Genomic DNA, 13,793 nt, shown 5'->3' with positions numbered 1-13,793 from the left:
AGCCAGAGGAGGGGGAAATCTGCATCCCAGAGGGGCCCCCCTTGGGGTCTTCTCGCCACGACGGGTTGGAAGGACTGTCTCTTCCGACAGCTGGTGCTGTCACTCCTGCCAGAAACTGGCCATCTGTGGCCTAAGAAAGCTCTCCTGCTCTCAGACCCTGCGGGGTGAAGTGAGAGTCGCTCCCACCAGGGGACAGGGTGCAGGGTAGGGGGACCCCTGAACCCCATCTATCACAGCAGCATCTCCCGGGGACGGGGATGGGGAACCTGCAGCACAGGGCTGGGGGGACAAAGGCCACAGCTCGGGGCCCACACTAACGCCTGTCTCCATTCTTCTTCCCCCCCTCCTGTCCTGTGTCCTGCACCTGCACCATCAGAAGGACCGGAAGAGAGCGCCGGCGAGGCGTCAGTTGTTCCGGAGAGCCCTCCGGGATCCTCACTCCAGGGCAGCCCCTCGGCCGAAGACCAACCGGCCCCACGGCGGGCTAGACGGCGGACCCCGCGCCTCCAACCGCCGCCGGCGACGGACCCCCAGCTGCTGGCCACCCTCCGTCGGCAGCTGGAGGTCGCGGAGCAGCACCTCCAGCTGCAGGAGCGGGCGCTGGCCTGGCGCCAGGAGGCATGGGGGGCCTATATGCAGACATTTAACCGCCTGGTTGATTACCTGGCCCCCCATGCCGCGCCGGCCGAGCCATCGCCCGCCCTGTCCGCTCCTGCAGCCCCACCACCAGCTGCTCCGCCCGTCGCCGGCCCATCCACCGTCGCCCCGCCACCCACCCGCGAGGGCCAGATCACCGAGGGACCCCTGGAGCCACCTGACACTTGCCGGCCCCCATACCTTCCGGTCCAGCGCGCTCCCACCCAGCCACGGACCAGGCTGCGAGCGTGGCGGGGCTCCCGGCCGGCCACGCCCAGTGCTGGGCTATAGGGGCGAGGGGCCCGGGACGTGGCCCCCCCCCTTGTATATAGTTGGACCCTGTTTTTTTGGTCCCCCCGTTTGCCCCGTCCCCCCCATGTAAATAGTTCTCCCCTTTCTCCTCCCTGCTTTTCTTTTTATTATTTATGGCACACAGTTGTTTCTTTGGATTGTTTTATTTTTGTATATATTGCTTTTGTTGAACATTTGTACCTAGTTTTCTGTTTGTGGTTCACATATTTATTTATATCCAAAAAAAAAAAAGGTTCGGAAAGAAAAAAAAAATTTACGTTCAGCCACAAGTGCGTGCTGTCATTTGTCCAGGACAAGTGGGTGGGGGGTGGTGGGGTGCTCCATGGTGTGGGCGTTGGGGCAGGAGTGTGGGGGAGGAAGGGGCGGGCAGTAGGGGGCCTGGGCAGAGTTCACCCCGCGACCTGTTCGTCGAAGTGGGCCCACAGGGCCTCCTGGACCCGGGTCCCCTCGGGGTCCACCTGCCGACTGGGGGCAGCAGGTGGCTGGACGTGTGCTCTGCCGGCCTCCACAGCCGAGCCCTGCAGAAAGGTCTCCCCCTTGCTCTCGACCAAATTGTGCAGGGCGCAGCAGGCACCCACAATCTGGGGGATGTTGTTGGGGCCCGCATCCAGGCGGGTCAGGAGACATCTCCAGCGTCCCTTCAGGCAGCCAAATGAGCGCTCCACCACCTGGCGTGCACGGTTCAGGCGCTCGTTGAAGCGCTCCTGGCTAGCGGAGAGATGGCCCGTGTAGGGGTGCATGAGCCACGGCCGGAGGGGGTAGGCCGCATCTGCGATGACGCAGAAGGGCATGGTGGTGTCCCCCAGAGGGATCTCCCGCTGGGGGATGTAGGTCCCCGCCTCCAGCCGGCGGCACAGGCCCGAGTTCCAGAAAACCCGGGCGTCGTGGGTGCTGCCAGGCCAGCCCACATAAATGTCCTGGAAACGTCCCCAGCTGTCCACCAAGGCCTGCAGGATGACAGAATGGTAGCCCTTGTGATTGAGATATCGTCCGCCACTGTGATGCGGGGCGCGGATGGGGATGTGAGTCCCATCCAGAGCCCCAAAGCAGTTGGGGAAGCCCAGGGTGGCAAAGGCGGTGATGGTGGCATCTGGGTCCCCCAGCCTCACAAGCCTGTGCAGGAGCATGGCGTTGATGGCAAGCACAACCTGCAGAGAAAGCACATGGGACAGCCCCAATGAGGGGTGAGCAGGGTGTGTGTGGCCCTGCCCTGCCCTGCCCTGCTGTGGCCCCCCTGCCCTGGCCCCCCTGCCCTGCTCTGGCCCCCCTGCCCTGCCCTGCCCTCCCCCCGTGGGTTCGCTTACCTCCATGAAGAGAGCCCCGACGGTGGCCTTTCCGACACCAAACTGCTGTCCCACGGATCGGTAGCTGTCCGGAGTGGCCAGCTTCCAGACAGCGATGCCGACCCATTTCTGTACTGTGAGGGCTCGCTGCATGGCAGTGTCCTTGTGCCTGAGTGCGGGGGTGAGCCACTGGCACAGCTCCAGGAATGTCTGCCGGGTCATCCTGAAGTTTCTGAGCCAGTGGTCGTCGTCCCACTCCCCAAGCACCAGCCGCTCCCACCAGTCGGTGCTGGTGGGGTAGCTCCACAGCCGCCGGCGTGTGAGGCGGGGGGTGGAGCGGGGTGCTGCAGGGGTAGGGGTTGAGCCCTGCTGCCCTGGGGGCATCTCCTCCCCTGGGGCAAGAAGGTAGTCAGCTGCCTCCCACATGGCATGGGCCAGGGCAAGCCCTGCTCCTGCCGGGAGGGCTGGGTGGACCTCTAGCTGCTGCTGCTGCTGCTGCTGCTGCTGGGGGTCCATGACTGCGGCGCCCGGGGTCTGTGTGCCTATGGCTCCTCAGACCGCGTGCTGTGCAGGCTGAGTGTGTCTGGGAGGGGCCCTTTAAGGGAGCGGCTAGCTGTTGCCCCAGAAGCGCTAGTCCGCCCTGTGACCCTGTCTGCAGCTGTGCCTGGCAGCCCTATTTCGATGTGTGCTACTTTGGCGTGTAGACGTTCCCTCGCTGCACCTATTTCGAAGTTGGGCTGCGTAACGTCGAAGTTGAACATCGACGTTGCCGGCCCTGGAGGACGTGTAGATGCTATTCATTGAAATAGCCTATTTCGATGTCGCAACATCGAAATAGACTAGTTCAATATAGGCTTCACGTGTAGACGTAGCCATTCAGTGTTTCCACATTATCAGCTATCATTCTTTTTCCAGGATGTAACTGGGTAGATAATATGTTGTCAACATAAAGGAATGAGCAAAGTGGATAGAGATATAAAATTTTGAAAACATGAGAAAATATACATTTTTCTCCTCTGTTTCAAAAATTAAATTTTCTGAAAAATCAGAATAGCTGCAGTAGTTACTTGCTTATTAAAATTAAATTTGATTTAGTTCTGTAAAAATGCAAAATGTAAAGGGGTTCCTTGTTATAAGTCCCGGTTACATTCCTAAATAATGCAACTTATACTGAAATGACTTATAAAGGGGAATTAGTATCCATAACGAATAATGTAATTAGCTTGAGATACATTCCCAACACATACTGTTCACACATGTGTGGTACTATAACGTATCTGTAACCCACAAAAAACTATAAATATAAATAGATCAGACGAGTATGTTACTATTTTTACCTTGTAAATTGATTTGATGTGCTTGATGATGGAAGCAGGGACACTTAAACAGAGTTAGACAGAGGAGAAAGGAGATGGGATGGGGGAGTACAGTACAGGTTGTAACTCTAATCCAGCGCACTTGGGACTTGACCTGAGCTGGATAAGAGAATTTTTTGGGCTAGAGAAAGTCATCGTTCCTCAGCCCCTGCAGCTGGCTACTGACTGATAAAAGGTCCTGGCAGCAGGTCCCAGCTTCTGGCAGCTCCTGGGTCCTAGCAGCCATCATCCACCATGGCTTCCCCCTACCCCCAGATATGGGCATCCTGTAGCTGTTCACAGCCACGAGCCTGGCTCCCCATAGCCCTGGCTCCCTGCCAGCTCCCCATGGCTCCCTAAAGTTCCCCCCCAGCTCCCTTGGCTTTGCATGGCTCCCTGCCAGTCCAGCCCCCCACCTGCTGGTTTCCCACTGCTTCCTACTGGCCACCCCCAGCTACCTGCTAGTTTTCCACCAGCCCCCTCCAATTCCCTGCTGGCTCCCTGCCAGTCCCTGCTGACTCCCCCCTGCCTACCTGCCAGCTCCACCCTGACTTCTCCCAGATCCCTGCAGCTCTTCCCCACCAGTTCCCTGCAGCTCCCCATCAGCTCCCCACAGTCCTCCGCTGGCTCACCACAGTTCTTCCCCACCCTCTACCCGCAGCTTGCCAGCTCCCCACTGGCTCTGTACAGATCCCTGCTAGTTCCCTGCTGGTCCCTGCCATCTCCCCACCAGGTCCCCACTGGCTTCCCACAGCTCATCGACTTCCCACCAGCTCCTTGCAACCCACCTTTGGTTCCTGCTGGCTTTCTTCAGCTCCCCCATCTACCTATTGGTGTGACTTATAATGAAACTGCTTCCATGATTTAGTTAATTACGTATATGTGAAATGCTTTACAGCTATGTGACTTATAACAAGGACCCCCTGTATATGTATAACTTAGTTACCACACTAAAAATTACTGTTTGGTATATTTATGAAATAAATAACTATAATTTATATTGTTTTTATTCAGATAATAATGACAAATACATGTAGAAATATTGATGAGTCTCAGCTGCACAACAAGGCTGTGTCTACACTTGCATTCCCCTTTTAAAAGGGGTATGCAAACAAGGGAAATAAAAATGCAAATAAGGTGCAGATTTGCATATCTGACACCTCATTTGCATATTCTTATGTCGAAAGAGCTTTTTTTGAAAGAAGAAAACCAGTGTAGACACCGTTCTTTTGAAAATAAACCCCATCTTTGAAAGAATCCTTGTTCCCTTTTTTTATGGGAAGAAAGATTCTTTCAAAGATGGGATTTGCTTTTGAAAGAGAAGTGTCTACACTGTTTTCGTCTTTTGAAAGAAGCTCTTTCAAAATAAGAATATGCAAATGAGGCGTCAGATATGCAAATCTGTGCCCCAGTTGCATTTTTATTTCCCTCATTTGCATACCTCATTCAAAAGAGGAATGCAAGTGTAGACACAGCCCAAGGTATTTAGGTGCATCTTTTGCCTAAAAATATTTTGCTCATTTTAAATACTTACTATTAGAAAATATTTGGCAAACCACAATGGCAAAAGTAATAATATTTTTATAAACATGACTCTAAAATTATTTCATTGTTCATTCAGAGAAACATATTCCATACAATAATCCGTTTTCAATTTTTCCCACAATTTACAAATTTTCCATACTAGGCAAATAAAGTTAAAAACAACCCTCACAATTTTTATTACAAAAGTTTCCTTTCTGCTCCTCCCTCAAATGCCTATTTATGTTATTTTGGCTATGTCTACACTAGCACACTACGTTGAAGTAGCCTATTTCGAAGTAAGAACATCGAAATAGGCTACTTCGACGCGTATCATCTTCACATCCTCTGGGGCTGGTGCCGTCGACGTTCAACGTTGAAGTAGCAACAGGGAACATCGAAAGGAGCCGCCCCGGAAGGAAATGCAGAGCATCCACGCACACAAGCACTCTCCATCGAAATAAGGGGCCAGCAAAGCCTGCAGGTCGGGTCACAGGCTGGACTGGCCCTTCCAGGGGAAGAGCAAGCTGGTCCCTTAAAGGGCCCCTCCCAGACACACTCGGTCTGCACAGCACGAGGTCCACAGAGCTGACAACTGGTTGCAGACCCCGTGCACACAGCATGGACCCCCAGCTGCAGCAGCAGCAGCCAGAAGCCCTGGGCTAAGGGCTGCTGCATGAGGTGACCATAGAGCCCTGCAGGGGCTGGACAGAGCATCTCTCAACCCCTCAGCTGATGGCTGCCATGGAGGACCCCACTATTTTGATGGAGCGGGACACGGATCGTCTACACACGTCCTACTTTGACATTGAATGTTGAAGTAGGGAGCTATTCCCGTCTTTAGATAGGAAAAGCGATTTTGACGTCTCGTCGCCTAACGTCGATTTCAACGTCATAATAGCGCACGGCGCGTGTAGACGCAATGAGTGCTATTTTGACATTGTGCCAGCTACTTCCAAGTAGCTGGCTAGTGTAGACGTACCATTTCTGTTTTATAAGACATTTCTCTAGGAGAACCTGAGTGCTTCACACATTTGAATTATTTGTTAGCAGAGCCGTGTAGAGAATGAGAATTCCATTTCCTGGCGCATTTCATATTTCAAAATTTTGAGGTATTTTTTCATCTTCAAAGAAACCAAAAACTCCAAAGTGCTCCATGAATGGGAACATGGTCCCAGCTCCAGAGGAATCTGCTTGCTGAGTATGCCATGGAGCAGAAAGCCCTGGGCAGAATCAAAAGCAGAAAGAGGACCTAGACCCACGTTACCTCATTAAGGCTGTGTCTACACTAGCCCAAATAAATATTCAGCGCCTCTTTAGAATGATGCTGGCCACAGCACTTCGAAATTGTTGCGGCTTGCGCGTGGCTTGTCCAGATGGGGCTCCTTTTCGAAAGGACCCCGCCAACTTCGAAATCCCCTTATTCCTATCTGCTGATAGGAATTTGTCTGCTGGCAGGAATAAGGGGATTTTGAAGTTCCCAGAGTCCTTTCAAAAAGGAGCCCTGTCTGGATGAGCCACGCAGCAGCAAGTTGCAGCAATTTTGAAGTGCTGCATTAGTAATCTTTGCATGGCCATTTTGAAGATTTGGGCTGGTGTAGATGTAGCCTAACTGTTAGAACGTATACTGCAAGTAAAAATCTCATCTCATGATTGGCAGAAAATAGTCAGATGGGTTGGCCCATTTCAGTTGTTTACTTCCCAGCAGTGGCACCAAAAGCTGCCTTAGGCCCCAGGGCAAAGTGTGAGGGAGGCTCCAGCTTTGTGCCCCAGTAGCGCTGGGGCTAAGAGCAGTCAGCAGTCAGCAACACTCAGACTTCAGTGTTGCTCCTCCCATCACCCCCAGGCTGTACAGCCAGAGCAGTGCTGCTGAGGAAGTTCAAAAAGCCCTAGAGCCCATACTGGGCCCTGGGGCAAGTATACCCTTTGCCTCACCCCCATCAGCAGGCCTGCTTGTCCTTGTTACTATTTCTCATCAACTTATAACATTGGACGAACATTCTACAGTCCCTAACTATTTGGAAGTGATAACCTCCTAAAGTAGCACTGGAGAAAGTGGAGTCTGTTGGTACCTAATAAATTGGAGTAATTCCTTAACCACAACAAATCATGCTCACGTGCACAACGTAGAGCGGTTTGCCTAATTTGAGGAAAGAATTACTGCAGAATGTATTGGCAGAGACTTTAGAATTAGGAGTGTCACCTTCATCGGCAACCTGTCAGTCAGAAAAATAATCAATTCCCTGTGTCTTCAGGAGCATGAGTGTTTCAGTCTTCCCTGTCTTCTTTTTCTATAAGTCTGTGTTAAGTGATCCTGAAAAAGTAAAGCAGTGCGTACATGTTACTCACCTGGAAAGCATTGAGGAGATTAAATAGTACATGGAATACTACTGGGCTCTTTTCAATCATGGTTGCAAGTCCAAATCCCCAGGTGAAGCCTAATAGTGGTGTCAGAATGCCAACACTTTTGATGGCTTGAATCAAGGAGCTCCTCTCCTGCTTGCTTGGCTTGTCCCCAATAACAGGCCTAAGTATTTTGACTATGACAACAACACCAGTGATCAAATTCACAGCCACAATGATCAGTGCAGGTAAAACAAAGGCAAGGAGAGCTTTGCTTTCCTTCCAATTGAGCCAGCAAACGTGTTCCCTCTTGGTAGTGTAATGTGGCTGAGTGACCGCTATGGTGATGACTGATATAATGAGAGGACACCCATAACCCAAAGAGAATACTACAGTTTTCTGGATGGTCTTGCTAGTGTCATGTAAAATGAAGACCAGGTGATAGAAGATCATGAGGCCCATGGCAAGCATCCAGAAAAAGACACAGAGGTAGAACAAGTGGATGAAAAAGGTGGCAGCTATGCAGACACCTTCATTCACTGTCTTCTTTCCATTTAGCGTGGAGGCAGCAACAATGAACCAGATGTCTGCAATCAGAAGAGACACAGCTATGTTCAAGATACAGACATGACGCATGTAGGAGGTTCTGTTTTTGGTCACATATTTCCATACCAGGGATTCAATTAAAATGCAGACCACCAAACTTGTCACAGATATGTACAGACCGATATAGGTAATGTAACTTAGTGCTTGTTCAGTTGCATTAGAATATCCAGTTGAGTTGGAATCCATGTTGGGTGACATAAGAATTGAGAATGAACTCAAGTGATTGCAGGTGCAAATGACACTGCTTCCGTTATCCATAGACTGACAGCCAGTGTCATCCCATCCTCCTGCATCTTTTGAGAGGGAGAAGTTCCAAAACACACACTTGGGATTTCCCAGGGAAGCATTGCTTTTGGCAAAGATCAGCTTGATTTGGAAGTCCTGCGGGAGGTTTCTGTTCACTGTTGTTGTCATCACCAAGCCATTCACAACATTTGTCTCATTCGATTGGGGCAGAATGTATTTGAGTGTTGAGAAAGCCACACTGATGATGGTTGTGTTTGCTCCCAGCCTCTGACTCTCTTTTCCACTAATTAACACACTACCGTTGAGGTTTGCTGAACTGGGGAATACAAAGGTTGGATTGTAGTCTGACGTGTTGTTTTCTGTGATAACTGTACCTTGCAGCTGAAGGTTGGTGTTGTTGATAGGAGGAATAGTGTTATTAACTGGCTGGAAGGACTGGGAAAATTTCTCCACTGAATTCAGTAACCTGGCACTCTTCTGTATTTCCTGGTTATTCAGTTTTTTCCAGGAATCTATTGTGGAACTGCTGACAATAACGTCCACTGTAGAGAGGAAATTCTGTAAGATAAGGTTTGGTGTTAATGAAGTTTTTTACGATCACTGCTCCTACAATAATGTCGACATGTTCTGAAATCTGTCTTGCTAGCCTGGCCTCTTCTTTTGTCCACTAATCCCTCAGACGTTCCCTCTGGATGTCCTGTCTCAAGTTAGAGTAACTGGAAACAGGTGTTCACTTTTCCTTCTAATGCTGCTACTTTTTTGCGTGGCGCCAGCCCTGCCACCCAGGTTTACAGCCTATGTGTTTATCTCTGACTTGTCTCCTTTTTCCTCACACATCCAGGCTTTTTAGCTAGTGGAATCAGATTGTGGAAAACTCCTCTTGAAACTTGACATTCCCTCCAGGTAGATATAAAGTAAACCCTCGATTTTATGGACCCCAATTTAGTGGATTTGGGAAGCTGACATCTGCCAGCTCTTCCACCACCATTCCCAAAGTCCACTGGGATCCATAAAATCCTAAATCCATCAGCCTTTATACCCCCCCAAAACGTATGTCAGGCAACATACCACAGCTGCTTCTCCTGGAGCTGCCATGCACTCCTCCCACCAGGGGCAGAGCACGTATGCAGGCAGATGGCACTCAACTCTACTTCCCAGACCTAGTGGAAGGAGTTCACGGAGGCCACAGTGGCTCCCACTGCTACGGCAGCAGTGGACTTTCTGGCATTGGTGGCTCTCCAAGCTGCAATGGAGTCTCCAGCCACAGCTCCAGCGGGGCTCCAAGCCATGGCTCCTTGAGTGGCATCAGCTCTGGTAAGTCACCTGCATTTTTTTGTGGGGGAAGACTAGGACCTGGGGAGTCTGGTGGTGGTGGGTGGGTGGTAGAGCGAATACAGAGTAATCTTCAGAGTTAATGGGGTTTGGGGTTTAATGGACACCCCTCTCCCTGATTTGTCTGTTAAATTGAGGGTTTACTGTATTACTGAAAATCAGTCCTGTCCTCTCTAACGCCACTCCATGTCCGTTCCTGGTTCAGCTCTCGTAATTCACCTTTTTTTATTGTCAGTTGTTTTCCCTGACCTGATAATGATTCCTCCACATTTAACATTCTCGGCTTTCCCATACCTACTCCTAACGTACCCTTCCTCACCATAGCTTTCTCCTACATCTGCCATGCACATATTTTCTTAACCTCAGCTGCCTTTCGCATTTCCATCATCTCAGTTTCAAGCACCATGTCTCTGCCCAGTAACATACAACTTCTCTATAAACACTATAATTTATTGAAGAAACAATCGCCCAGTTCCTGATTTATACATTTAAGGGAACCCAACCGTCTTGATTAAATGTGTGACCACGTCATTGTAACCTCTGTCCTCCTCCTCTACTTGCTCCACTCTTCGTCATAGTCATTGAAAGATTGTCTTTATCAGCTCTGTTACAGAGACAGCGTCTTCTATGTTCTGTAAACCTCCTATGGTGAGCTGGTAGTAATCTTTTTCCCTCCCATTACTTCAACCGTGTCGCCCTCTTCATGAGCCTTTTCATATAAAAGTGAAGTTCATGGACCTCATCTTCAAGGCCATTCATAATCTTGCCTTCATGTGTACATTTGTTTTTACTGCCTTTTACTTCATCACTCCCCAAGCTCCTTCCTAGTCCATGCATTAACCATTCAGGGAGTATAGTCCCAGCTGATGCATAAACCAAATAACCAACCAACTTCTACAAGGCTTAAATGTAACTTACTTCCATTGTGCGTGGTTCTGTGCCTGTCACTCTCTCTGAAACCAAATCCAGGATGGTAATTAATGCCCCCAGGTTTTGAGGCGAATTGTTTATTTCTTGTTGTACCTGCACTGCTCCATTGCGAAGATTCTCAAGATATGTCGGTATCTGTGTTGTTGTTTGAGGGCCAGACACCAAAGACTAGAATAGAAGTTAAACGTGTTGTTACATATTTGCAATTCCTCTGAGGCTTGATCCTCAGTTGAGATACAATATGAGTGTATAGGAGAAGTGTAACTCCCCCACCAGCCTGGATGTACAGAGGAAGAGGTGATTTCTAAATGAGAAGAAAAGGATGCAGCAGCAGCTCTGTTGTTGTTTCTGGGGTGGGGGTGACCATAGACTTGTAGGCTGGAAGATACCTCAGAAGGTCATTGAGTCCAGTCCCCTGCCCAAAATAGGGAGCTGTTTATGAAGACAAAAGAAGTTAAACATGATGTTACATATTTGCAATGCCCCTGGGGCTTGATCTTCAGTTGAGATACACTGTGAGTGTATAGGAGAAGTGTAACTCCCCCACCAGCAGGTGGGAAGTGAGGATGGTCAAATTCAAACTTACAAATTCTAGAATTAGAAATTGAATATGAATAAATTCAAATTTATCTTGTAGTGTAGGTGCAGCTTCATTTAGAAACCCCCTATTCCTCTGTCAAATCCTAGTGAGGAAAATAGAAAGGTGCATAAACACTGCCAAATTAAATGTAAAAATGTAATAAGAAAACACAAAAAAGATTTTTAGGAACAGCTAGCCAAAAACTCAAAAAGTAATAGCAAAATGTTTTTTTAAGTACATTAGAAGCAGGAAGCCTGCTAAACAACCAGTGGGGCCCCTAGACAATCGAGATACAAAAGGAGCAATCAAGGATGATAAAGCCATTGCAGAGAGACTAAATTATATCATTGCATCAGTCTTCATGGCTGACGATGTTGGAGAGATTCCCTTGCCTGCACTGTCCTTTGTGGGTGATGAATCTGAGGAACTGTTCCAGATTGAAGTGTCATTAGAGGAGGTTTAGGAACAAATAGAAAAACTTAACAATAACAAATCACTGGGACTGGATGGCATTCACCCAAGGGTTCTGAAAGAACTCTAATGTGAAGTTGTGGAATTATTAACCTGATTTGTAACCTATTCTTTAAATCAGCTTCTGTAACCAAGGACTGGAAGACAGCCAACATAACACCAATATTTAAAAAGGGCTCTTGAGGTGACCCTGTTAATTACAGACTGGTAAGTCTAATGTCAGTACCGGGCAAATTAGTTGAAACAATAATAAAGAATAAAATTGTCAGACACATAGAAGAATATAATTTGTTGGGCAAAAGTCAACATGGTTTCTGTAAGGGGAAATTATGTCTTACTAAACTATTGGAAGTGTTTGAAGGTGTTAACAAACATGCAGACAATGGGGATCCAGTAGATATAGTTTACTTGGATTTCCAGAAAGCCTTTGACAAAGTCCCTCACAATAGGCTCTTGTGTAAATTAGGTTGTCACGGGATAAGAGGGAAGACCCTTTCATGGACTAAGAACTGGTTAAAAGACAAGAAACAAAGGGTAGGAATAAATGGTAAATTTTCTGAATGGAGAAGGGTAATGAGCGGTGGTCCCCAAGGGTCAGTCCTAGGACCAATCCTATTCAACTTATTCATAAATGATCTAGAGAAAGGGGTAAGTAGTGAGGTGGTAAAGTTCGCAGATGATACGAAACTGTTCAAAATAGTCAAGACGAAAGCAGACTGTGAAGAACTTCAAAAAGATCTCACCAAACTGAGTGATTGGGCAACAAAATGGCAAATGAAATTTAATGTGGATAAGTAATACACATTGCAAAAAATAAGCCCAAGTATACTTACAATATGATGCGGGCTAAAATCATTAGCTATAACTAATCAGGAAAGAGATCTTGGGGTTATCATGGATAGTTCTCTGAAAACATCCACGCAGTGTTCAGCGGCAGTCAAAAAAGCAAATAGGATGTTAGTAATTATTAAAAAAGGGATAGAAAATATGACACAATATTTGACTGCCTCTTTATAAAACTACGGTTGTAGCCAGACAGCCAGCCCTCTCTCAGACCAGCATTGCTGGGAACACAAGGGAGCCAAAACAACAGGGCACTTAACATAAATTCCAGCACAGCCTTTGAAGCTGTGAGAAGCACAGGTGTGCTGCTACAATGTGCCTCTGGGAACATATACAACGATTAGGCTCACAGCAGACAGAGAAGCTGTGACAGACATGGCTCTTAGCCCCTACTAAATAACGTGATGCACACACACCAACATCCTAGGTGGGAAAATATTTACCCTAATAAAAGGAATGTCCAGTAGTCGAAACTTATTGTTTCTCTCCCTTGCAAGCATAAACTACTCTTGCGAGAGCTGGCGTCGCCCAGACAGACCAGCCCCAATTTGGCATAAGAAAGGAGAAAGAGAATAAAGGAGTACAGAGGTATAAGTATGGGACCTACAGCACCATGATTTTTGAGTGCTTTTCACTATCTATCTGCTGGTCAGATAAGTGACAGCCTCCCAAGGCTTCTGCAGCTAAAAGGGTCCCTAAGCCTTGTCCCTTATTCATCTTTCCGCGGAATTGAGTGACCGATCCTGGCTTGGCACCGCTGGAATCGAGAGATGCAAGGAGGGTAAGAAGCACCCACACCTGATCTCCTATCTTTAGTGTACACATATTTTGACATAGAGCTCTATACTTTGTTTTCTTTCTTTGGGATAGTGGCTTCAGTTTTGTAACTTGTTTGTGTGTGTAACATCTATACATTTAAATAAGTAGGCACTAGCAATTTTGTAACCACATGATTAGAATCTAGTTTAATAAATTTTGGTAACCGTTTGTGCATAAGCCTGACTTGTTTCTCTGGTTTACTGTAAAGCAGCCAACACAATTAAAGAACCTCAGCCGTTTTGGCTATAAAGCCTGGCCATTAGGTGAGAGTACTAAGAGCCTAGCGTTGAGTTGTGCCGCCTCCACGGGGCAAACTCTTGGGGCGCCTGTCAGTCAATCCTGACTGCCCACTGCGAAGGGGCTCTGAGCTCTAGCAGTTAAAGTCACAGGTGTGGAAAGGCTCTTAGTGCTGCCATTGGGGCACCTGTCAGTCAGTGTTGACTGCCCACTGCGAAGGGGCTCTGAGCTCTAGCAGTTAAAGTCACGGGTGTTTAGGACCTTGTGGCATCCGTCAGC

At 48.2% G+C, this 13,793-nt stretch overlaps 1 protein-coding gene across 1 annotated transcript in view; it reads right to left on the bottom strand.

Annotated features, from left to right (window-relative positions):
• LOC142010739 (adhesion G protein-coupled receptor F5-like) overlaps nt 1-13,793 on the bottom strand; it is a 63,938-nt gene that overhangs the window by 24,338 nt on the left and 25,807 nt on the right. Inside the window, exons 11-12 of the mRNA XM_074989152.1 lie at nt 10,553-10,732; nt 7,457-8,860 (exon numbers count right to left, since the gene is read on the bottom strand). Coding sequence (XP_074845253.1) covers nt 7,457-8,860; nt 10,553-10,732 — 1,584 coding nt within the window. The remainder of the gene's footprint in view (nt 1-7,456; nt 8,861-10,552; nt 10,733-13,793) is intronic.

Source organism: Carettochelys insculpta, chromosome 3, assembly GCF_033958435.1.
Source record: "Carettochelys insculpta isolate YL-2023 chromosome 3, ASM3395843v1, whole genome shotgun sequence".
NCBI classification, from domain to species: Eukaryota; Metazoa; Chordata; order Testudines; family Carettochelyidae; genus Carettochelys; species Carettochelys insculpta.
Note: the sequence above shows the minus strand (reverse complement) of the source record. Positions and strands in the feature narration are given on the sequence as shown.